The 25,327-nt window shown below is 46.2% G+C and overlaps 2 protein-coding genes across 5 annotated transcripts in view; one reads left to right on the top strand and one right to left on the bottom strand.

Annotated features, from left to right (window-relative positions):
• SLC45A4 (solute carrier family 45 member 4) overlaps positions 1–10,706 on the top strand; it is an 84,723-nt gene extending 74,017 nt beyond the window's left edge. For all 4 annotated transcript variants that reach the window (XM_088179861.1, XM_088179867.1, XM_088179873.1 and 1 more), the window contains exons 4-8: positions 952–1,131; positions 1,235–2,310; positions 2,410–2,509; positions 3,508–3,719; positions 4,573–10,706. In XM_088179861.1, coding sequence (XP_088035987.1) covers positions 952–1,131; positions 1,235–2,310; positions 2,410–2,509; positions 3,508–3,719; positions 4,573–4,935 — 1,931 coding nt within the window. In that variant the 3' untranslated portion in view covers positions 4,936–10,706. The remainder of the gene's footprint in view (positions 1–951; positions 1,132–1,234; positions 2,311–2,409; positions 2,510–3,507; positions 3,720–4,572) is intronic.
• A 7,646-nt stretch (positions 10,707–18,352) lies between these two features.
• DENND3 (DENN domain containing 3) overlaps positions 18,353–25,327 on the bottom strand; it is a 32,142-nt gene continuing 25,167 nt past the window's right edge. Inside the window, exons 18-23 of the mRNA XM_088179851.1 lie at positions 24,897–25,036; positions 23,553–23,713; positions 22,479–22,612; positions 22,201–22,316; positions 21,943–22,080; positions 18,353–19,835 (exon numbers count right to left, since the gene is read on the bottom strand). Of these exons, the coding sequence (XP_088035977.1) occupies positions 19,635–19,835; positions 21,943–22,080; positions 22,201–22,316; positions 22,479–22,612; positions 23,553–23,713; positions 24,897–25,036 (890 nt within the window). The 3' untranslated portion in view covers positions 18,353–19,634. The remainder of the gene's footprint in view (positions 19,836–21,942; positions 22,081–22,200; positions 22,317–22,478; positions 22,613–23,552; positions 23,714–24,896; positions 25,037–25,327) is intronic.

The raw sequence follows: 25,327 nt of genomic DNA, 5'->3' as shown, positions 1-25,327 counted from the left end.
TGCCCTCTTTAGGTTTCCAGCAGATCTAAAGCACTGTTTGTGTTTCTGCTGTAGGGTTCAGCTGAGTGTGGAACATTTATAAACTTCTTTTGCCTTCAAAGGGCTTGGTATAAATGAGGATTCAATATGCAGGAATCAGCACTTGAGATTTAGATGATTTTTGGTGGCTTAGCCAGTTCATCTCCTTCCACAGACATTTTAATCAGCTACACTAATGGTTTTATCAGCCTTGCATGTGTAACTTCTAAATCTCTGTGATTCGAGTAATTCATGCTTTTGTCACTGGTTCATCTCATGACAAATTATCCAGCTCTGCACTAATGCTGCCTTTCTACTCTCTAGACAAAAAGCATTTCATCTCATGCTGTCAACAGAAGCTGACTGATGCTTTTTGCAATGCAAAATACATCCATGTTGCTTCATCCCTAAAAGTTTTGGTTATAAAAAGTGATCTAGAAAATAAGAATATTTAAGAAAACCAAAGAAAGATGAAGGGGTTAAATTTCACTTTATCCTGTGACTACTACACATTAAGCATCGTGTCAGGAATGCTGCCAGCAGTGCAGTTACCTGTGGATGTATCTGACAGATGAAATATGTCATTTTGGATGCTCCCCTCTCCCACCATGGCTGTTTTTTATAAAAATAACCTTCAGCAGCAAAAGGAAAATACATGGGAGGAATGTGGAATAATATCCAATGCTCCCAGAGGTTTAAGAGAAACTTTATAAAATAACATTTTGATAAATGTCAGTCTTAAGAGCATAAAAACCATCCTTGTCCCAGACCTTCCATGATGCTGTGCCAGAGAGCTGAAATTGCCATTTTGCTCCATAAAGGAATGTTTGCAGTGAGCATGTTGGCCACCTCTCTCTAAAGGTGTTAAGCTTGTTCTTAGGAGTTTGTCCTTTTCAAATGAAATGCTCAGGTTCCTCTCCCATTTCTCGCCAGGTCTGGCTATTGGTGATGTCCCGGACAAGCAGCCCATTGGAATAGTTCTCACGGTGCTTGGGGTTGTGGTGTTGGACTTCTGTGCCGATGCAACCGAAGGGCCAATTCGAGCCTACTTGCTGGATGTGGTGGACAGTGAAGAACAAGACATGGCCCTGAACATCCATGCATTTTCAGCTGGTAGGGAGTTAGCTGAGATGTTTTTGGCAGCTGTTCCTGAAAACTAGGTTGTGGCTGAATTGATTTTTCCTGAGCTCACTTCTCACTTTTTTCTGTTCCACAGGTCTTGGAGGAGCGATTGGTTATATGTTGGGAGGGCTGGACTGGACACAGACCTTCTTGGGTAGCATTTTTAAATCTCAAGAGCAAGTCCTTTTTTTCTTTGCAGCCATTATTTTCTCTGTCTCCGTTGCTCTCCACCTTTTTAGCATTGAAGAAGAGCAATATAACCCTCAGCAGGACAGGATTGATGATGAAGGAGACACACTTTCCAGTGCCAAATTCAGTGGCAGCCTCCCCCCTCTGAATCGGCTGAATGTAATCAGTGAGGAAGAGCCCTATGGAACTTCCATGTTCCATGATGAGGTTCAGTCAGAGCATGACCTCAGTATGGAGTTCCTTGAGGTGAACATTGTGAGAAGCAAGAGTGACTCAGTTCTGCACATGCCCGATGCCACATTGGAAATTGAATCGGAGCTGCTTTTCCTGCATGACATCGAACCCTCCATTTTTCAGGATGCTTCATACCCAAACACTCCCCACAACACAAGCCAGGAGATCATGAAATCCAAACTCAACCACCTGTCTGCTTTCCTCAGGGAGAATGAGAAGGAGGAGGAAATGTTGCTTGATAATCGTTTAAATGAAGATAAAGTCCCAAACATCAATGGCTCCCTACCAAAAGAGTTCCTCAACGGGCATGCCAGGATAGGCATGAAGCAATCCAGCACTTCCAACTCCATGCGGCGGCGGAGGCACATGTTCTACCGGCAGCCGTCCTACACCTTCTCCTACTACGGCAAGATCGGCTCCCACCGGTACCGCTTCCGCCGGGCCAACGCCATCGTCCTCATCAAGTCCTCGCGCAGCATGAACGACATCTACGACATGCAGAAACGGCAGCGGCAGCGCTGCCGGCACCGCAACCAGAGCGGCACCACCAACTCCAGCGGGGACACGGAGAGCGAAGAGGGCGAGACCGAAACCACCGTCAGGCTCCTGTGGCTCTCGATGCTGAAGATGCCCAAGGAGCTGCTGAGGCTGTGCGTCTGCCACCTCCTGACTTGGTTTTCCATCATCGCTGAAGCTGTGTTCTATACGGATTTCATGGGACAGGTCATCTTCCAGGGTGATCCAAAGGTAGGAGAGCAGTTCCCGTGGGCAGACCTGCTCAGAGTCCCTCGTTTCTGACATGTGCTCAGTACAACAAAGCGGTGTTGGTGGTTGTGTCTGTTGCAGGCGCCTTCGAACTCGACTGAGCTGCACGCCTACAATGCTGGAGTTCAGATGGGATGCTGGGGGCTGGTGATTTATGCTGCTACTGCTGCCGTTTGTTCAGGTAAGAGACCGTGCAATCACACAGTGGAATGCACCTCATGCATGTATTTCTAAGGTAAAAGTAGAATAATGGAATATTCTGAGTTGAATGTGACCCACAAGGATCATCTAACTCCTGGCCCTCCTGAAACAGTGTTGCTTCAGTTGACATCCACCTGCTTGTTTGAGGTAAAGGATATTTTGGAAAAGCATTTCTTGCGGTCATAAGGGGAAAGGGCTTCTTTAAGAATCAATATTAAAAAGTTCCTCCAAATGTAGAGGTGGAAATATGAACACATGGTTAAGTGGTATAAAGCACAAAATTAAATCAAAGGATATTGAGTGGCATTTAACAAGCCTTCAGGAAACTAAAATCATGCTTGGTAGAAGATTTAAGCATATGCAAGAAGGTTTTTGCAAAGACTGTTTTTAAATCAAAATTATAAATATGTATTTCTGAAAGTCATTCTGCAGATAATTTGGGCTTGCAATAGACTCTGAAATTGAGTTTTTGCCAAACTTAAATTCTGCCTTTTGCAGCACATAGCAGGGATGTCTGCACAGCTCTGTACCATGGAGATGGGCTCTTTCTGAAGCAGGAGCACATCCTATGCCCAGTGAGGGCTGGGCTGTGCTGGTCAGACAGCCCAAAATTGAGCATCCACCTCCTAAACAGGGTATAGAGCTGCCATGGCCACATCAATCCCCTAAAACTTTAGTGAGTAAATTGATATTTAAGGGGAAATGGCTTAGAACTGAATGAAAGTAGGTTTAGATTGGATATTGGGAAAAAAATCTTCCCCTGTGAGAGTGGTGAGGCTCTGGCACAGGTTGCCCAGAGAAGCTGTGGTTGCTCCCAGCCCTGGCAGTGTTCAGGGCCAGGTTGGATGGGGCTTGGAGCAACCTGGGATAGGGGAAGGTGTCCCTGCCCATGGCAGGGGTGGTTGGAACAGGATGTCATTAAGGCCCCTTCCTGCCCAAGCCATTCTATGATTCCCATTTTATTTTTTGTCTCTGCAGCCTTGTTGCAGAAATATTTGGACAACTACGACCTCAGCATAAAAGTGATCTACATCCTGGGCACGCTGGGTTTTTCCCTTGGCACTGCAGTGATGGCCATGTTCCCCAACGTGTATGTCACCATGATAATGATCAGCACGATGGGAATAGTCTCCATGAGCATCTCCTACTGCCCCTATGCGCTTTTGGGACAATACCATGAGATAAAACAGGTATGTGGAATATTTGGAGTGTATATGTGAATCAAGGCAGAACATTCATGTTTCTCTTAAGATCACAGTGGCAAAATGGATTTGTTAACTCCCATTATTGAAGATACCTGCTTTGTTGGGATGTATGCTAAAGCTTGGATGGATAGTAAGTGGCAGGAGCTGGTGCTGAAATCAGATAGTCTTGGCATTGAGTTGGCTCAGAGGGGGTCATGATTGCTTTTTCCTATGCTGAGGTATAAAACAATCTGAGTGCATATGGAAGATGAAGAGAAATTACATTATTATTGGAGTGTTTACTATGTATCTGGTTGTTACTCCCGTTTTGGATGTGGTATGGTAGTGTTACTCAGGATTTTCGTAGTCTTAGATTTTGAAGTGAATCTGGAAAAGCAGCTGTAATTTTGGGGATGCATAAAGCTAAACAATTCTGCTGAAAACAAGGACGATTCCCAACAGTGTCATTCCACTGTTCCGTTTGGATTACAAATTACAGGAGAATAATCTATTGCAAGTTCCTGAGTTGCGACTGGGAAGGGGATTCCTTTTTATGATCATAAAATTAATGTTTCATGTATCAGTGAATGTTTCATGTAAAATTGTTTTTACAAAACCTAATCTTGGAGCTGATTTGGGCTAGAAGTGACCCAGTCAATCCCTGCCTCGTGCTGCAGGGTCCTGAGGAGGCTGTTGATGAGCAGATAATGAGGCTGTTGTTCTGGAGTTGTGTCATGGTGCTGCATAAAGATGATGTGAGGTTGACCATGGGGCTGAGAAATTCACGGAAAGTTCTGGTGTTTAAGTATTGCTTTCATCCCTTGTTTTCCCTCCTACCATGTTTCTTGTCTTGTTGCAGTACATTCACCACAGCCCCGGGAACTCAAAGCGAGGGTTCGGCATCGACTGCGCCATCCTGTCCTGCCAGGTTTACATCTCCCAGATCCTGGTGGCCTCCGCGCTCGGCGGCGTGGTGGACGTGGTCGGCACGGTCAGAGTCATCCCCATGGTGGCTTCAGTGGGATCCTTCCTGGGTTTTTTGACAGCGACTTTCTTGGTGATTTACCCTGAAGTGAACGAAGAGCCAAAGGAAGAGCAGAAGGGACTGGGTCCTCCAGAGACAGCCGAGGGCAGCGGCGCGGGCGCGGAGAAGCCGACGGTGCTGAAGCTGACGCGCAAAGGAGCCGCGGCAGCGGAGCCAGAGGGCGAGTCAGCCGTGTGAGGCTGCCAGTGCTTGTTCACCCACATTCCAAGGAGTGCAGGTGCAGGATCAAGAACTTTTGCTCTGGGGTTTGTTTGGTTTTTTTTTTCCAGGAAAGCAAATTAGGACCTTCACTACTTGTAGCTAAAATTTGCAGAAGAAAAGGCAGTTTCATGCAAAAATGTAAATGAAATTCTGTAGTCCTTCCTCTAGGTTTGAGCAGGTCGCTCTGATGCTAATTGCTTTCTCTACAACTTAGAAACGTCATTTCTGAACACTTTTTTATTAAGGATACATTTAGATTTCAAATAAGTTTATTAATCTGCATGAGACTCACAGTGTATACAATTAGCAGTTAGAAAAAATAAGTTTTCGGCTGTTTTTAAACTAACAGAAAATGGAAGCTATCTCGACCTATAGTCTCTTGCCATTTTTTTGTCTGAACATTTCAGATTTCACTAGTATAATAACTGAATCAAATGCTTAGAACATCAATCGATTCTTTTCACGAGCATGATATTACTGGTCTGACAGCTACGTTAATTTTAGACTTCATGTTTTTGTTAGTGCAATTACTGCAGAATCCTTTTATTTGCAATTATTTTCAAGGAAAAAAAAAAAGCAATTACTGCGGTTTCTAAGAAACTGCCATGAATTCTTTTAGTCATACTATTCACAACCACTCCCAAATCTGCTGCTTGTCGGGAGAGGGTGACACTGGGTGCTGGATGTCAGCTGTAGATGGAAGGAGCAGCAGCTGGGAGAGGTGACCAGCACTCACAGGTTTCTTTATCACAAGTGCTGCATTTTATGAATGTCGTTGGAATACGCTGTGACAATTTTTAGCTGAGAGTTTCACGTGCCGGTGAACTCGGGGGTTTTCTCAGCATTTAAACCTGATCATCTCTGGATGAAGCTGCCGTGGAGAAGGGGCATCTCTGGGGTCAGCTTTGTGGGAGGGGGCGTGTGGATTCTCTTCCATAGGGAAAGGAAGTCATTGATTAATTGCACTTTTTATGATCCTTTAACCTCCTGGCTGGGAATGCAGCAGCCGAGGTAAAGGCACCGGGTCAGTACAACAAGGAGAACCCAAGGCCTACCTCCGTCACTTTATGGCATAGTCTGGGTGTATAAAAATCTGTGTCAGAAACAGTTTTTAGGCCTTAAAATTCAAATGTTGCTGTTCCAGTCCCTGTGTTGGAGGAACTGTAGGCCAGAGCTCTTCTGAGCTGCTGTACCAATGTCGTCAGCGCATCCTCCATGTCCCCTTCCGTGATTCAGGACACAGCTGCAGTGCAAAGATACTTTTCTGGAAAGAGGTTGAAAGAGTTGTGCTAACTTGATTTAAAATAGGTTTGGATCATTATCCAGCAGCCATTTAAAGCAACTTTTGAAACTTGTGTTTCACAAACTTCCAGTTGTCCTTTTTAAGACATGTTTGTGATGCTGTTGACTCATTTTGGCTTGGGCCCCCCAGGCTGCCATCAAACTGTGTGCTGGACAGGCAAACACAGCACAGTGTGAGATTCCTGCTGCCTCCAACTCCTCCTCCTCCAAGACTTGCAAATGCCTGTGTCAATCATGCTGCAATCCAGGCATTCAGACAAAGAAGCTATATTTCAATATGAAGAGCAGTTTTTAATTAATTACTTGAATTGTCAGTATATTTGAGAAATGGATGTTTGGGTGTATTTGAAGGTGGCATCTGTGGGTTTCTCCGAAGGCTTCCAGTTGATGCTTGGAATGCCTATGGCCTCTGCTATCAAGGGTGATGATGTTTTTAGGGTGGTGACATCACAGAGCACTGAGGTACATGTAATCACACAGGACTTAGGGGTTGTATTTGTTTTTCCAAATGTCTTGAGGAAGTCTCTTTTTTTCCTATGATGAATATTTTTTTATGTAGAACATGTACTGTGAACTGTGTTCAGCCAGGGAGTGATACTACTGAAGAGTGTGAGACCTTACTGAAGAAAGCAGTTGTGAGAAATCCTGCCGTGAATTTTATCATCTCAGTTACATTTTTTAATATATTCTGGTGATGTTCATGTGTGAGAGACAAGTGTTGTGTTTCACCCTAGAACTGGCATTCATGTCAGTTACATGCTGAGTTACACATTTTTAAGTGGCTTTAATATTTTAGTTTTGAAGCTCCTTGAAGATTCTGCTTTTGGTTAAATAACCGCTGTCAAGTACTCCTTATTTTAAACTCTACTGCTGGAAAGGTTCTTCAACAGTTTAAAAACCTTCATCTTCTGACTGGTGTCAGCCTTACCCTTTTCCCAAGGGTTCCATGGACCAGCATGGATCAAATCTCCATTACTCCACATTGCACTTTCTAAGCCAAGATCTCTTTCACTGCACCATCACACTGACCAAGTAGCTGCAGAGAGGGAGGAGAGGCTGAAGTTCCCTCTGACTTCACATCCCACAGAGGGAACATGAAACCATTCTGGGAGTGAGCTCACCCATGTTTATGGAGCTTTCTCAGCCAGGGAAGGACAAGGAGGGAGGAAGGACCTTTCATTTCAAACCCAGAGGCTTCAAGCAAAGGCAGGGCAGGGCCAGTTTTGTCATGGACAGCATTTGGCATGGCTTCATTTCTAAGAACTGGATGTTAAAATCTGTGTTTGGAGTTGTTTATGGGGCTCATAACGCAGGAATACGCACGCTGCCACGGCAGGAAGCTGATTTCACTCCCTGGTAAAGGCAAAGGAAATAATTATTCGTTGTAAATGTGCTGAAGTTTTTGTAGTGTTGCCAGAAGAATTAACTTGGGGAGCTCCAGCCAAAGCATCTCCTCCTGTCCTTGGGCCAGCCTGGGAAACCCCTACACTGGCTTCACCTGCTGAGGCCTCCCAAGGGCTTTTCCTTGGATGTGAAAGTTTTCTTTCTAGCCCCAGCACTTCTCAGGGTAGACTGGGCAATGATTTATTTCTTCATCCCTCCCTTACCTTACCTTTTGATACAGAAATTATTTTTTTGCCACAATTAAAGATAAAGTAGTACAATTTTATATGTTTGTTGCAGAGCTTGTGGAAAGAGAAGTTTGAAGTGGCGCTTTTTTTTTTTAATTCCTGGTGACAACAAGCATCTTTTTGTTTGTTTGTATTCCTGTCTAGTTGAAGTCATCCCATTGGACCTTCAGTGTAGTAGGACTAAGGTTTAGTGGTTCAGTTCTGTGTTGTTCAATACTATAAACAATTTTAACATGTTCTTCTGCAGTGATGTGTGACACGAGGCACTGCTGGTGCTCAGATCCTCAGGGGCTGTGGTCGATCAGCTGCACCTCTCGAGATGTTTCATGTGAGAGTAGAGAAGCTTTAACTTTCACCGTTGGAAAGGCAGAGTGTGGGATTGGCCCTGTTGGGTTATTCCAAGTGAGATCTGTGCTGTTTGTGGATGGCAATTTCAGACTCCAGAAGCAATAATTTCTTAGGAATGTTTCTCTTCCTGCTGGTTTGACGACTTTCATAGAGATTTATTGCCTAAATAGCCTTTTAATAACACAAATCTGGTGGTTTGCTGGCGCTGGCTGTGAGCAGTTGTGGAAAGATAAAGGTTGTTCATCATCAGGAGGGAGGAGGCAGTAAATCCTACAGAGGTTTCTGCTCTTGAAACACACAATGTCCTTTTCCCCTTTCATTTGGAGCCTTTTTCTAGGCTCTGAAATATTCCCAGCACATCAGTCTGAAAAGGAGGTGGCTGCAAATTTACCCTCCTGGTTTTCTTGCTGATGCCATTGCTGGTACTCAGACCCCAGGATGGAACAGGCTGCATGAGGTTTTCCTCATAGGCAAGGACTGAGTCTTTCTTATCCCTCTCCCACCTGATCTGAACCCCCCAGCACTTGGAATGACAGCAGCAACCACGGTGCTTTTTGCCAGGTACCTCATAAAGAACAGGTCCCCTGCCCTTGATCCATGGTGAGCTTAGCTTCCCCCAGCATCCACCATGAAGAGCAGGATTTTCCTGGATGCCAGGTCTCATGCCCACATCTATGAGTAAAGGTAGAGAGAGCTGGGACCTCTGGGCAGGAGGGAAGTGCAGGAGGCAGGTGCTGAGATTTGGGGTTTTTAGGGATGTGTGTGTGTGTCTGTACCTCTGTGTTTGTACATTTCCAGACACACTGCTCGGGCCAAAATACCTTTGGGGGTTGTGTGTTGCTGTCACTGTACTCACGATGTTTTCAACTGAGTTCTTCCAGGTTTCCCTCATCCTAGGCCGCTGCAAGACAAGCTCAGCTATAAATATGTATCCTATTTAAATGAACAAATGAACTCCTGCATGATATTCCAAGCACATGTAGCAGCTTCGGCATCTGAAGTGTCTGTTGTGAAAGAGAAGTTGGTTTTCTTTGCAGCTGTTTTGTCCTCATTTCCTTTGAATAGGCCAAATAAATGTAATGGACACCAAATGTTGCACAGAAATGTTATTGATGACTGTGTGGAAAAAAATACCAAATTTTATTTTTCTTTGCAGAAACTTTATGGTTCCAGAGAATCCTTTAGCTGTTTTCCTTCCTTAAATGACAAAGCTGAACGTTTGTAAAGCATGTCACAAAATGGTCATTTGGAAAAAGTGGAGCTACCCAAAGTTTTCTCTTTGTCATGTTGCATCCAAAGGAGCTGCAGCAGCTCAAATACCAACTGGGGTTTGAATTTGAGGCTCAGCAGTTCAGAAACTGCCTTAAAAAACAACAAAAAGGCTCCATTCCTTTTCCTGGCATGTGATCACAAACACTGATCTGCTCATTAAAGTGTTCCAGGTTTTCCTGTTGTTTAAATTAAAATCACCTCCTGGAAAACTGATTTGGTTTGGTTATTCAACCCAAGCAGCTTCACCTGAATTTCCACTTCAGCTTCCCTCGCCCCAGGGAGTGCAAGGGGTGCACAGGAGGGATAAACAAATCCCCCACCAACAGAGAGCATCTGCTGTAATTAAAGGGCTTTTGATGCCCTTGCAACCTGCTAAAATTTTAGGGAAAATGCAGAGCGTGGTTCAATTTGACCTGCTCTGGCACATTTATTCTTAAATTTGGAAGTTTGGGGTGAAGCTCTGGGAGCATTTAGTCAAATTTAGTGTCACCTTATTTACTGTGCACCTACACAGTCCTTAGCAACAGCCAAATTGTAATAATAAATAACCCCAAAATCCAGACTTTTCTCTCAACAAATTGGCAGTTCCCAATGTGAATTTGTTTTGCCTGATGTAACATGAACACTAAGCCCTTTAAGTAGCCAAATGACCAGCTTATTTTAAATGCCTCGTATTACTAGAAAGCTGCATATAGGCATCTCATAGTGGGGAAAAAAATTAAAAATAAAAAAAAAGAAAAAAGAAAAAAAAAGAGAATATTTAGTTCCTTTGTGAACTGGCCATATGACAACTACTTTTTTATCAACTTATTAAGTTGGGGCACTATAATAGCTCTTGCTGAGTTTAGCAATGTTTATAAGCATGTGTTAAACACATAATGTTGTTTTATGAGGAAAAAGGGATAAAGAAAAGTGATGTCACAGATGAATGTTTGAGTGCATAGAAGGCATAATGTATGTATGATTTTTATTTCTACACTGTTGAGCTTATTTTCTGTTTAAAGGTTAAAAAAAATGTTGCATGACAACTGTTTTATTGTGTTCTGCACTTTCTGTTCTTTTTGTATAATCTTGATTTTTTTTTCATTTACGCATAGAAAAGAAAAAAATCAGTTTAGAAATATTCTACTCCACGAGACATTGTGTTCCAATCTGTTGTTCCGAAGTTCGATCTTAATAAACATTTCAGTAAGAGTTGGTGGCTCGTGTCCCTGTGGTGTTTGTAGAGGAGGTGAGCAGAGGGACACCTGGTCCCTGAGCTGTGCAAGGCAACACTCACCTGTACCCCAGAGCTTCATTAATATTTCCAAAAATTCTCTTGCCAAATATTGCCTGGCAAAAATGCAGGTGTTGCAATTTAGAGGTGGTTCTAAACTCACCTGACAACTTGCAGGGTTCAGGTGTAACTCAGGAGAGAGCACAGGTAGAGCAAAATGGGGATACCTGGGGCATGCGTGTGTCCCCAAGCTCTGCTCTGACAAAAGGAGGTGGCTGTCACACAGAATCTGTCACCTCTCATCCCATCACCAGGGCTGAGGGTCTTCCCAATCACCTGAGTCTATGATTTAATAGCCACAAGGAGCTCCCAAAGAAATCAGTTCCCATCCAAACTCATCAACCTCTCCATTGTGAACAAGAGGGGAAAGCTGGAGCCAGATCACAAACACCAGCTGAAGAGCTCACTTGTCCCATTTGATTTCTAGTTTCTTGACAGATTTCATCTGCTTCTTCCTAAAGGAAATTCCTCAGAACTAGTATTGGCAGCTCTAAAAAGTCAATTCTCACTTGGGGTTTGGTTCATTTTTCATAGAATCATCACAGAATCGATTACACTGGAAAATACCTCCAAGGCTGAGTCCAGCCTATGACCAATCATCACCTTTGATAAGTAGACCAGAGCACAGAGTGCCACATCCAGTCTTTCCTTAAACATCTCCAGAAACACTGAGTCCCCACCTCCCTGGGCACCCCCTTCCAGTGCTTGACAACCCTTCCCATGGAGAAATTATTCCTCATACCCAATCTAAACTTCCCCAGGTGCTAATTGAGGCTGTCAGCTTGTCCTGTTCATAGGATGGACTTGATGATCTCCAAGCCTTTTAAAACCTAGTTGATTCTGTGATTCTATGCTTGAGACTTAGGAGAAGAGACTGACCTCCACCTGGCTACAACCTCCTGTCAGGGAGTGGCAGAGAGTGACAAAGTCTCCCCTGAGCCTCCTTTCCTGCAGACTGAAACCCCACAACTCCCTCAGCTGCTCCTCACCAGGCTTGTGCTCCAGAGCCTTTCCCAGTGCCACTGCCTATCCTGGGACACACTTCAGCACTTCAATGTCCTTCATCTCGAGAGGGGCAAAAAACCAGAAACACTGCTCAAGGGGTGACCTCCCCAGTGCCCAGCACAGAGGGACAATCAGCACCCTGGTCCTGCTGGCACACTACTGCTAACACAGAAGGCCAAGAGGCCACCGGCCTCCTTGCCCACCTGGGCACACACCAGCTCACGTTTGGCCACTCCAGCACCCTCAGGACCTTTCCCTCTGGGCAGCCTTCCAGCCACTCTGCCTCCAGCCTGGGGCACTGCAGGGCCTTGTTGGGACACAAGGGCAAGACCATGACTTGGTCTTGTTGAATCTCATCCTGCTGGCCTCACACCATCAATCCACCCTGTCCAGATCCCCCTGGAGAGCCTTCCTACCCTCCAGCACATTGATACTCCCAGCCCTGGTGGTGTCATCACAAATTTACTACTGAAGGTACCCTCAATGCCCTTGGCCACCTCAGCAGGAGCGACACTGAACAGGGCTGGGCACAGGAGAAACCGCCAATGAGGACACCAACTGCATGCGGCACCATTCCTCACCTCTGTGCCCAGCCATCCTGACAGTTCTTTACCCAGCAATGAGTGCTCCTCCACAGGCCTGGTCTGATGGATTTTCCAGGATTGTGCGGTGGGAGGTGGAGTCAAAGGCTTGGCTCAACTCCAGGGAGAGTCCATGCACCGCTTTTCCCTCAGCCCTGTTGTGGGTCACCCACACCTCAAAGGACATCACTTTGATCAGTCAGGACCTGGCTTTCCTAAACCCACACTGCCAGGGCCTGACTCCTCAGCTCTCCTCTCTGGACCATCTGATCCCCCTCACCACGATCTGCTCCAGAGCCTTGCCGGGCCCCAAGGTCAGGCCTACAGGCCTACAGTTCCCCTCATCTTCCTTGTAGCCCTTCTTGGCCATGGCACTCACACTGACACCTCCAGTCATCTGGGACCTCCCCAAATGGGCAGCAATGACAACAATAAACGATGGGACAGTGGCTTAGCCAGATCTTCCTTGGGCTCCCTCAGCAATCCTGCGGGATTCCAGGTCAGGCCCACACACTTGTCAGTGTCTAAGTGGCTCTGCAGGTCACTCACGACTTCCTCCGGGATTGCAGAGGAAGATTGCTGCGTGCCAGCTCAGGGGACTGCTTGTCCTCCAGAGAACCCATCTGACTATTGAAGGCTGAGGCAAAGAAGGCATTCTGCACCTCATCCTTTTCCTCGTCCCTTGTGACCATATTCCCCTTGTCCCCGCATCAATTAAAGAAAGGTGATTTTCTTTGGCATTCCTGCATTCCTAATTTTTTTTAACAAACTATTTTATTGTCTTTTACAGTAGTGGCCAATTTAAATTCAAACAGGTTTTTTGCCATTCTGATAATCTTTCTACCTGGGTTGGGGGCCAAGGACTGTGTCACATGGCAGGCAGGGTGGGAATAACACTTCGACACGGCAGTGGTTTTTTTTAGGGATTTCTACAGGAGGAACACACAAGGTGGGAAAGAGAAGAACATGCATAGGCCAAGTGGAGGGGAAAAAGCCTAAAAAAACCTCTTTGTGCCCAGGAGCATCTCCATGGAAACCACCAGGCCTCTGGAACAAGGGGTGGCTGTGCCCACCTGGCCTTTGTGACATCGGGTGACATCGTCCCAGAGGCCATTGTGACACAGGTCCACGTTGTGACCCTTGGGGCTATAAAAGCCTGCCTGCAGAGGCCACTGCCTGGAGAGCAGCTCTCTGAGGAGGCAGCAGCTTCTGAGGAAGCAGCAGATTCTCCGAAGGCAGCAGCTTTCCTGGGTGCTTGTGGCCAGTGTCTGGCAAAGCACCCTCAAGATGTCACGGCAGCAGAAGGCAAACACCCACGGCCAGTCCCGTGAGTGGCAGCCACTGCTGTACAAACGCCATGGGCCAGGAGCCAGGCAGGGCCATCTCCTGCCACCCGTGCAGCGCTCACGTAGTGCGCCGCTGTGCACGGGGACCCAGCCGGCTTGGAAGCACCTGGGGCACTCTGAGACACAGCAGCTGATGGGCCGCACGGGGCAGGGTGGGCAGGGAGGGCACGGGGGCGCCACCTGCAGCGACCTGTTTAGAGAACTGGGCCCATATCTGCGTGAGAACAGGCCCCCCGAGTCCACCTGGAGAACCTCCAAGTGGTTAAGTGCCCGCCCAAGGTGGGAGGGAATTGGTCTGCCAGGCCAGCGAACTGCACGTCGCAAGTGGCAGCGCCCAGAGGATGACGAGGCCATCATGCAGCGTCTCCGGAAAATGAGAAAGGAGCAGGAGGAGCTGGAAGACGAATACTATGATGTCATGTTCAGAGCCATCATCTCCTCCGTGGAAAATAAAGAAAGCCCCTTGAGCTCCAGGTGCAGCCCCAGGGATCCACCAAGCCCCACCCTGGAGGCAGCTGCAGGCCCCTCAAAGCAGCGCAGCACTTGCAGCGTGAACAAAGACGCCGCAGCAGAGACACCAAAGCACTCTGAGCTTGTGTCTCTTGACCAGTCGTTGGCCGAGCTGGGGCCTGCCTCTGATGACTCCCTGTCCTGCGATGCTGTCGTCAGGGAGCTCCTGGAAAACTGGGACCATGAAGAGCTCCCTGACAGAGAAACAGCAGGTGACAGGGTCAGCGAGTCACAGAGCGCCTCGATGCTCCTGCGGCAAGACAAAGAAGGATGTGTCCTCAGGGATGAGTCAAGTGTCACCCCGCAACTTGTTGCTGGGTCCCAGGGACCGCGCAGCACTTCGGGCATGACCAAAGACTCAGCAGGGGAGGCAGAAATCAACACAGAGATGGCACCTCCTGACCTGTTGGCACACCTGTGCTCTGCCTCTGATGACTCGCCAGCCTGTGATGCTCTTCTAAACGAGCTCCTGCAGAAGTGGGAGGAAGAAGAGCTCCAGGACAGAGCTGCGGCAGGAGAGTGGGACTGTGAGCCAGAGAACGTGTTGTCTCTCTCACTGCAAGACAAAAAAGCAGAGACAGCACCATCTCGTCCAGTCAGTGATCCCTGCGAAGAGGAGCACAGTCAATCTCTCCCTATGGCACTGCCTGAAGAGGCAAAGGTGTTTGAGGTTTTCTCCTCACCTGCTGATGCCATAGACAAGAACGACCCATCATGGATGCAGGCTGACTGTGCCCAGACCGTCCCTCCCCAGGAAGAGCCCTGTGTGGCCGCAGCTCCGGCAGAGGCTTTCCCGGTGCCTGCCCAGGCCCTGGCACCCAGAGTTCCTGCTGGCCCCGCTGGCAGCGCAGCCGTCCCGCAGCCCCCGGCCCCACGGCCATGGCGCTCCATGGCCAAGACAGCCCGGCGGGCTCTGCGCCGGCTTTTCTCCTTCAGCTGCCTCAGGGGGAAGCCAGAGGAGTGAGCCCAGTGCCAGCACCAGGATAATGGCCTAAGATGCCGGCTCACACTGAGAACGCCCAGCCCTGATATTTCCCTCTTTCCTTCTCACCCTCCTCTTTCCTATCCCTTCCAATCTCTCTACCCTACATTTATTGTTAAATAAAATCCTCATTGTTAACTTTGCTAGATGGTCTCCGTGGCACCTTCATTCACATAAAGACATCTCTGACAAACTGCATTTCCACAGGAGCACACATCTGCTCACACAGCACTCCAGGTGCCCAGCACAGAGGGACAATCACTGCCCTGCTCCTGCTGGCCACACTACTGCTGACACAGAAGGCCACGAAGCCACTGGCCTCCTTGCCCACGTGGGCACACACCAGCCAACTTTTGGCTACTGTCACCCAGCACTGCCAAAGCCTTTTCTGCTGGGCTGCCTTCCAGTCACTCTGCTCCCAGCTTGGGGCACTGCAGGGCCTTGTTGGGACACAAGGGCAGGACCATGACTTGGTGTTGTTGAACCTCATCCTGCTGGCCTCACACCATCAATCCTGCCTGTCCACATCCTCCTGCAGAGCCTTCCTACTCTGCAGTACATCAACACTCCCAGCCACCTTGGTGTTTTCATCCAAGTGCTCTACTTGGCTATTGGCCTTAAAAACACTGGGGAGTGCAGCCATCAATGCCACTACCTCTCACATGCTAAATGAGCACACTGGCAACTGAGGTAATTCCCCTTTTGACTAAACAAAACTCATTCACACACTTTTCCCTGGACATGAGTTTAAGGCAGAAGTGAAAACATAAACATCAGGTCCTGCCTATGCATTTGCTTTTTCAGCAGTACAGAGAGGTGAATGGAGACTTCCCTCACTGGTACAGGAGCCTCTCCAGATACCTACAGGACACCCAGAGAGGCACCGTGCTGGGTTTGGGTGGGATAGAGCTGAGTTAATTCCTAGTAGCTACTATCAAGAATGTGAGCAAATAATGAGGGCAAGAGCCTCCCCTCCTAGCTCCGCTCTGCCCAGCAGAGTCTTGGGTTGGGAGTGGGGTGCTGGGTCTGGGCTGGCCAGAGCGTGCTGTGGTGGGGGTGAGGACAGTGGAGCAGGGTCACTTCTTAAGCTGTTGCTCATTACAGAATTACCCACAGCAGCCTTGGAGTGGCTCGGAAAAGCCTGCAGAGGAGCTGCTCCAGCACTGCCTCTACTTCCCAGTCTGGACTAAGAACCACCAACAAACCAGCATTAATCCCTCCCTCAGCCCAGTCTGCCCCACTGGGGCCAGTCCCTGCATTCTCCAGGCTTTGCAGCAGCCAGAGTCTCTCCCATCCTGGGGGGCAGGATGGCATATTGTGCCCACATCCACTGGCACATGGTGCCCATGTCTATCACCAGACCTTGTGCACTCCCAGACCCCCTAGCCCACAGCAGTGTCAGCCTGGCTGTGTAACACTCATTGCACACAGAGTTCACTGGGGACATGGGCTGTCCCGGTGGAACTTCACCATTTTCCAGGTGACATCCCACACCCCCTCACACTGGAGTCCCATGTGCTGGGCAGCCCTTCACATCCCAAGAAGGGGCTAGGGGCAGCCACCCAGCAGGGCCAGAGAAAAGTTTCAGCAGGACAGTGCCCAAATCCCGGGGACAAGGGTGGTTGGTAATAGTATTCTGTGCATTTGTGCAGCAGTGTCCCTGTCCTGACACCTGGGGTGGCACAGGGTCACCCACTGCTTCTGAGAGCAGAGGATCTGTGCCAAGACAATGGGGAACCCACCCTAGAGAGGGAAGCAAGTTGCCAGGAGGAATCCTGCAGGTTACAGTGGCAGATTAAATGGATGCAGACAGGTAAGGAAGGCACATCAGGGCAGGAGGATGGGGTTTAGTTCCATTTGCCTCCAAAAGGACTCAGCTGGCACTGAAGGAAAATGGGGCCTGGTCCCATGAAATCTCCCAGCAGCCTGTGAGCACGGGCTGAGGGGCAGAGGAAGGGACTGTTTCCTCCCTCCCTGCATGGCCTTAGTAGGGAGATCATAGCCAGCACACAAGAGCCTGAATTTCCAAGCAGCTCCCATCTCCACTTCTGGGTTATTTCTGGAAGCAGACACTGCCATCCCTTGGTTTGATCAAAGAATCACAGAACAGCTCAATTAGTAAGTGACCTATATGGATCATCAAGTCCAGCTCCCTGCTCTACATAGTGCCTCCAAAAACTGGACCATAGGACCAAGAGCACCATGGGCTCCTGGCAGGTCTCTCTGCTCCCCCTCAAGTTTTTCAGGTCAGGAGACCAGGCAAAAAAAACGGTAAAAAAGAGCTGAACAAGCTTTAGCCTTGAGGTTTCCAAGAAACAAACATTTCCTTGGGAGAAAAGAGAAGGGGATGGCAGCACAAGCTGGACTCAGAGTCTCAGACAGAGGCTGACCAACCCCAGCAGCAGCACAGCCTCAGGGCCAGAGAAGGGTTGGGTGTGCTCAGCCCAGTCATTCACAGCCTCCCTTCTCCTGCCAGGGCAGCCCCGTTCCCTTTGTCCCTTCAGAGGAGACAGTGACTCAGAGAGGCAACTACACCTGGCAAGCTCTCAGTGGCAGAGGGGGAAAAAAAGCAGCTTTGAGGAGCTCAGAGGTGCCTTCCCACCACCAAGGGGCCCACGGGAAGTACCTGAAACTCTGCTGAGAACTGAACAGAATCTCACAGTGCTGTGACTGCAGGTCCATTCCCACAGCTGAAATCCTAGAGCAAAGCTGAGATGGTCAGTGAGCACCTAAAAACCAGCTAAGAAGACAAAATCAGGTTTAAGAAGCATACCAGGAATAAAAATCAATGAAGACAGCATCAGGTAGGCAGTAGGTTAGTGCATCTGGCTCATTTCTGCAGACAGGGAAAGTTCATTAACAGCCTTTGTGTGGTTTTGAATTCAGCAAATAATTCCTGTCACTTACCCTGGGCAGCCTGACCGAACCAGGGGAGGAAAGAAGGAACCTGAAAGTCACAGATATGGAACTCAAAAGGGGACACATAACAGCAGAAGCTGTTTGAGAAAAGAGAACATTCTCAGAGAAAACCCCAGGCAATTATTCTTTACAGCACACAGAAAGGATGCAAGTCAGCACTAAAATCATCATTCTCAAGTATCAAGTTACACAGGTAAAAGAACAAACTACAGAAGCCAGAGTATCAATATATATCAATATAGTGTTTAATGTTCTTAAATTGATACAAAAGCTAAAAAAGTAAAATTTCTGTTACCATATGACAAAAACTTTTATCAGCAGAAATATTATACAGTCATAAAATTTCTAGTCATAATATTTTCCAGTTGTTTATACCTTTCTATCTAGCCCTATACTGGTTATATATTTATTAAGAAAAGTAGCAGCCCATTTTGTCCTTCTATTTACAGTCTTTTAGACACTGTTTTGCAGTCTGCACTGATGCAGATAAAACTCTTCTGCACAGATTTATTGTTTTACTTGCAGATAAATGTCATCAGTGGAAAAATCACTGTGCATCTGGCACCAATCAGGGAATGCTGCTCTGGAGACTCCTCTCCTGCAGCCCCTGGTCTTCACTCCAGGGATTGAGGAGGGGTTTCACGACTGTGCAGAACTTAAAAATGAAGCAGCAATTCCTCTGATTGCAGAAACAGAAACTGAAGGGAGGAGGGGCAGAGATTGGTCTGCACAGGGATTGAGAGATGCTTCCAAAAGCAAGTATAATATATACAGGAATTAAATAAATTAATGTTTCAGATAAAAAAAAATTAATCAATTTCACTAACTGTTCCAAATGCCAAGTGCTGTGCATTGTTTTCAAAGAAAAAATACATTTAAAACCTAAAATATTCATTGGAAATACCTTGTTTCATCTGAAAGAGCTTTCAGTGCTGTTGGGGAGAGCCTGTCTGTGCCTGCATTTTAAAGAAAACAGCCCCAGAAATCCCACCAAGGCTAAGGGACACTGCCCACCTACAGCTCTGAGCTCAGAAAGATGATCACAGTGACAATTCTCTAAGTCCAAGCACACATGGTTTTTTTCCTTTCAGTGCCCTTTTCCATCTCTTAAAGGCTGTGAAGACATCATAAAATCCTTTTTTTAAGCAACCTTGCACTGCTGAGAGAGAGCTCCCATGGAATTACTGAGCTGGCTCTGGTGTTCCCAACATGACCTGCCCCAGGCAGGCAACCCGGACCCTCCACACCACCTCATGTCCAGTTTGAAGACAGTGACCTGTCTTCTCCCATTTCTGTTCCTTTACCAAATGTGCAGGAGCAGGACAAGGTGTGAGGGGAAGATTTGCTTTGATTTCCATTTTCTACAACACAGGGATGGAAACCAAATAAATACATGACAATAACACTGGCAGGTCGTTGAAATAGATGCAAAATGCTGAAGTAAACAGAGTCCCAGGTGTTTACCTTTCCCCAGAGAAGGCAGACACATTTGGAATAGTGTGATTATCCAGCCTTCCAAATGGCAATCTTCCCTTCTTCCTTCCCAGAGCCACTGAGGACGTACCTGTCCTCAGCTGAGCACAGCGCCTTCACCGCATCGGCGTGGCCGACCAGCTCCTTGTCCACACTCTTCCTCTCAGCACTGACCACGTAGATCTTCCCTTTGCTCTTGCCCTGCAGCCTCCCACTGCTGCCAACCCACAGCTGGGGGAACAAAACAAACCCACAGCCATTTTCACTACTTCACATTTCAGCCCAGGACACAGTCAAGGAGGTTTATGTGGCACACTGGTACAGTGAGGGTTCCCTCATGCTTTCCCAGAAAAGGGAAACACTGAAGATTTCCTCATCAATAAGGGGCTTGGCCACCATTGCTCCTGGCCCCCTTCAGGTCTCCTCAGCTGCTGTGGCATGAGCTGAGGGCTCCTGGTGGGTGTCTCTGCTCCCCTCTGGTTCCCTCAGTTCAGAAAACCCCCTGTATCCCACACTGGAATGTTCAGCTGCCAATCGTGCCAGCACCAGGGCAACTCTCCCTTACCCCTGTGTAAGGCACAGTGTGCTCTTGCACTGCAAGAGCAGAGAAAATCCAGGGAAGAGCAACTAAAATTGCCAAGAGAAAAGAACAGCTGTCATATGGGCAAAGATCATTAAATGGCTTGGGTTGAAGGGGACTTTAAAGATCTTGTTTTATCCCCCTGCCATGGTCAGGGACAGCTTACACGAGACCAGGCTGCTCAGAGTTCCATCCAACCTGGCCTTGAATGGAATGGGGCAGCCACAGCTTCTCTGGGCACTCTGTGCCAGGGCTCACCACCCTCACAGGGAAGATGGAAAAGCCAAGACTCCTTAGGTGGAGAGAGGGCAGCTAAGGAGCCTTTACAAAAGGGTTACAAACTAACAGAAGTGCAGATAAGCTGAATGTAGAACCACTCTTCCACCCTGAAATTAAGGAAGTCGGAGTCATGTGGGAACCAGTAATAGTTCAGTTTCACTGAGAACAAAGTACTTCTCTGTACAGGACTGGCAGTGAAATTCATGAACCTGCTGCTCTGCAGGGAACTGTGGCACCAGCAAGTCCAAAATGAAACCACAGCCACAGAGATTGGGTCAAATAATAGGTAATAAAAGACACAGGCTTAGGTGCCAGACAGAACACATCCTATTTCAGATAGACATAGCATGCAGCTGGGTTTCTCTCCAGTTTCTTAGAGAAAAACAATGGCTTGTTTTTAATTAAAGCCTGACAGCCCTACCAATGTTGTTGTCAGCCTTTGCCAGGCTGCAAGTTCATTCTCCATTACTTACTGGTGTGCAGAAGGAACAGGAGTGCAAGTGGTGGCACAGGGTCTGCTTGGAGCCTGTCACTAGTGGTGTCCCCCAAGGGTTAGTACTGGGCTCAGTATTCTTTAACTTATTCATAAACTACTTAAAGAAGAGAAGAAAAAGAAACAAAGCTCTTCAGTAGAACAAGAGAGCTTAATGCCTTGGGGGTTCCAAACAATCTTCTCACTCCCTTGAAACAGAGGTTAATATATTAATCTCTGCCTTGGGGAAGAATCCTAAAATGATTTTCCATTTTAGTACAGAAGTCTAACCAGAGGCTGAATACAGAGAAAAGTTCTCTACTCCATTAAAAAAAAATCATTTTTGAGGAAGGAAGGAGGAAAAATATGAGAAAAGGATTCCAAAAGTTGCTTTCCCAGTAGATATATATTAGCTATTTACTTGCAAAATAACCTTGAATGGGCCCCTATGGTAGCACAACTACAATAATTTGCACAGCTCCTGATACCACATAGAATCAGGTACACAGAGGCCAATAGTGACATAGACACAAGATGCCAAGGCAGGAATCCACTGGCTCCTTTGTCTGTCCTCAATTAGGAATGTGGTAACTCATCAAGGAAAAGGTCATCTACAAAAACAGGCCAATTTACTGGCATTTCTCATTTGTCTGGTAACCTTTTTTAAAGGCTTAGTCTGAAAATTCCTGAGATAAAATATCAAAGGACCTAAACTTTCAGTTTCTACAGTTCCCTGGAAATGTCAATGGCTGATATATGTCACCATACATTCAATTACTGATAAGGGGCTTGGCTTGTCATGCATTTTGGGGTACACCTGCAACACAGCCATTTGGTGTTGGGCAGTCTTTAGCATCTCTGATTTCAAAGAGGAATCAACATTCCAAACCTTGTGTACTTATGTACACACCCAGTGAGGAAGCAATGACAGCCCATGACAGCTGCAAGAAAACAAAACTTCAGTAAAGAAATCCACAAGACACAAAACCAGCCCAGATGTCTCTCACCTGATTTTTAACTCTTATCATACAAGTAATCTCAGAGCAATCCTGAAGATGAATCTTTTGAGGTGTACTTGAAAGGTCTTTGCTGTTCCAAACGTACAGGTCACTACTCCCAGAGTAAGACGCCCACACTTCATCTCTCTAAGGCACAGAAAAATACATTTAAGCACTGCTGACTGAAAATGTATCAAAATAACCAGGGCTTGTAATGACACAGTTTAAAGGAGGCAGGGCCATGTGGCAACAGAGAAAGTGCAATACCTCAGGAAAGAGCTGGAAGCCAAGGAAAGAGGAACACACATCCCTCAGGTGGTGCTCGATTTTCATCTGCAGTTGAAACTCATGAATTGACACTACAAGAATGCAACTTCTTGTACCTTCAATATTAAAGATACAGAGTTAGTAACAGAGGTACCCACTTCTTCCATCTCTACAAAACAAGGATGAAAAAAGCAAAATAAAACGGAACACTCAACAATTGTGTTGTTTCTTTATGAAGATGATTTTTGTAATTATTATGATTTGTGGAAGGGACTTACAGCACCACAGTTGGTCATCATGAAGCTTCATAGAGGTGAGATTTTGGCAGGGCAGCTGAAAGACACGGTTCACTTTGAGAGTGCTGATGTTCCAAGCAATCACCATTCCATCTAAACTGCTGGAATATGCTTCACTGTTGGCACAGATTAAAAAAAATAAACAAGTATAGTGTGCATTCATGTTCAGAAAAGAGTGCACACACATAAGAGACTTACTTGCAAAATAACCAATTTTACACTAAGCTAAATTAAGGTTCATTTTTAAATTATCTTCAAGATTATCCTTTATCAACTCTGTATCAACTAGAAACACTGCAGGCTAACTCAGAGCTCAGTGAATGAGACCACGTTACATCATGCATGAGGAGTAGAGCACAATGAAACACTCCTTATAATTCCTCTTAACAATGTTGCCTGATTAATTTTCTCTTGAATTAGAACAAAAATATTTCAAACTGTTCTTATTTGTTACTGCACCTGAGAAAACAAATTACACTATTCCTTTTCTTTTTACGTTTAACATTTGCTGTCTTAGAAGGAGCAAACCTTTTTCAGAAGGTTCCAACAACACTTAAACAAATTCTTCCTGAAACCCAGTAACACCTGGCAGACCTATTGACCTTGGAGTTGCTTTTCCCATGGGAGGACAGCAGGTTAAGACCTTCAGCCAACACTCTTCCCACTGCTACCAAAAGATCAAAAGCATTTTGCCTGAACAGAACAATAAATGTATTATTTATTTTATAAACAGGCAGGAAAAATCCAGAAGCTTGCTGTAAACATGTAGTCAATGACGTGCTCAAAGCAAAAGTGGTCTTTAAACTGCATCTGTATCAATTTTTCACTGGATGCTGCCAATTCCTGGCTGTTCTCATCCTCATCCAAAAGAGCATTCCTTTATCCTCTTTGTTCCAAACTACACAGTGCTCTTTATTTAAAAAGGAAATTCTTAGTTGACATACACAATATGGGAGCTACAAAAATGAGCTAAATGAAGACTTTATTAGCAGGATAAACCCTCCCATTTAAAACAATAAATTCTTTCAACATCTAGGAAAATCAAATTAGATCTACCTGGGTGTTCCATTCTTCTTCTCCACAATGATGTCTGTAACATCAGAGCGATGATCATTCAGTTGTTTATTACAAGACATACTGTGGGTGTTGATTATATAAATAATGGAATCCTGAGAACCAATCCACACTTGACTCTGTTCCACCATGACCATGCAAGTCTGGGGAGAAAAAGCTGGGTTAAATAAAGCCTAGAAGAGAAATCAGTCTTTAATGTAACATGGAAAATGCTGTATTCAGATGCTACAGTTTGCTGGTGATCAGTGTAGAAATGAAGACTTGGGTCTCCAGTGTTCTACCCTTTGCTCTGCTCTATAAATAATGAGAGAACAGATCTCTCTGCAAAGTTTATCCTTCCATAAATAGGATTAATAATTTATCTTAGGGACTGACTAAAGTTGTGCTTCCTGGCCCAAACAAAGTAAAAGTTACAGAGGGCATCAGGGGAACCACAGAAATTAGTGTGCTCCTTTCCTCTGGATTGGAAGCCAACCTAATTGTCCAATATATCCACACTTCCTACTTCAGCTAAAAGTAGTGTTTAAGAAACTACTGTCTCCTCTACTGTCTCTGGAATGTCCTTCCCCCTCCATCACACACTCTTCATTTATCTTCCTCCAGCCATCACTTGAATTTTTTTTGTCTTCTTTTAGGTATCTGACTCTTCTGGAATTCTATCTTTCCTCCACCCAGCTCTTCACCACCAGTTTTACCCCTCCCTTTTTGACTCACCCCCACACTCATCCACAGTGATCTCTTATCTTTCACACAAGTGACATGTCCAGTCCCTTTTCCTGTGTGTTCTCTCTACTGTGTGTTTTTCACCCACGCTGCAAGCCTGGTTCAGATTCCCTTTTCACAGAGAGAATTACTCTTTCAGGTATCTTTCACAAACCACTCCTTTTCACCTGCTGGTTGAGGCACTCTTTTAGAGCTCTATTCCTCTCAAATGCATCTACCTGGTTTCTTTATACCTCTTCCCAATCTCCAGTTCTTCAGTATGGGTGAATTTTTATCTATTCCTAGGATTCCCCTTCTCATCTTCTCTTTGGGTTAATTGTCTTTTACTCTTTCTCCTCAACTGTTTCAACCTTGCTTTCCTGCCCCAAGAACCCATCAGGCCCTCCCAAGTCCAATCCATCACTTCTCACCAGTTGATTTGTTTTATTATTAATCCATTTAGCCTCGTTTCAGCTTTTCTAGAAAATCTCCAGTTTTCCAGGTTAACTGAAGCCCAAACAACTCCATAACTTTTAAGGAACGATGTGATTTGGGGTCAGACAGGCTACAGCAACAAAACCACAACCAGCTGAAGCAGGGCCTGTGATCCTGTGCCAGTCTTACCAGTTTAGAGCAGCCCATTTTGAAGCAGTGTTGCTGGATAGACCAGGTAGAGGCATCAAAAACCACCACCTTCCCCTCATTTAAAGCACACCAGAGTTTTGGATGAGCATTATCCAGTCTTTCTGAAGGGTCAAGATGCCCTAGAAATAAAGTAGAGAAGATGAGAGAGGTAAAAGAAAACAAAATACCTTTGGAGACCTGTGGCAAAGCCATTATTAGGCAGAGCAGGTTTGTAATGAAATGCATCTTCTGGAATTTACATCATCAATTATTGACTGACACAGTTCTCACAATGCATTTGTCCTTGTTATTCTCTACTTGCTGAGTTCACCCAATGATTTAATCTTATACTCCAAAGATACTCAGAGCAGAGATAATCTCATTGATGACTAAGAGCTGAGCTCACTGGGATTGCAGGAAGGCTTTTAAGC

Source organism: Sturnus vulgaris, chromosome 1, assembly GCF_052056855.1.
Source record: "Sturnus vulgaris isolate bStuVul1 chromosome 1, bStuVul1.hap1, whole genome shotgun sequence".
Taxonomy (NCBI): domain Eukaryota; kingdom Metazoa; phylum Chordata; class Aves; order Passeriformes; family Sturnidae; genus Sturnus; species Sturnus vulgaris.
Note: the sequence above shows the minus strand (reverse complement) of the source record. Positions and strands in the feature narration are given on the sequence as shown.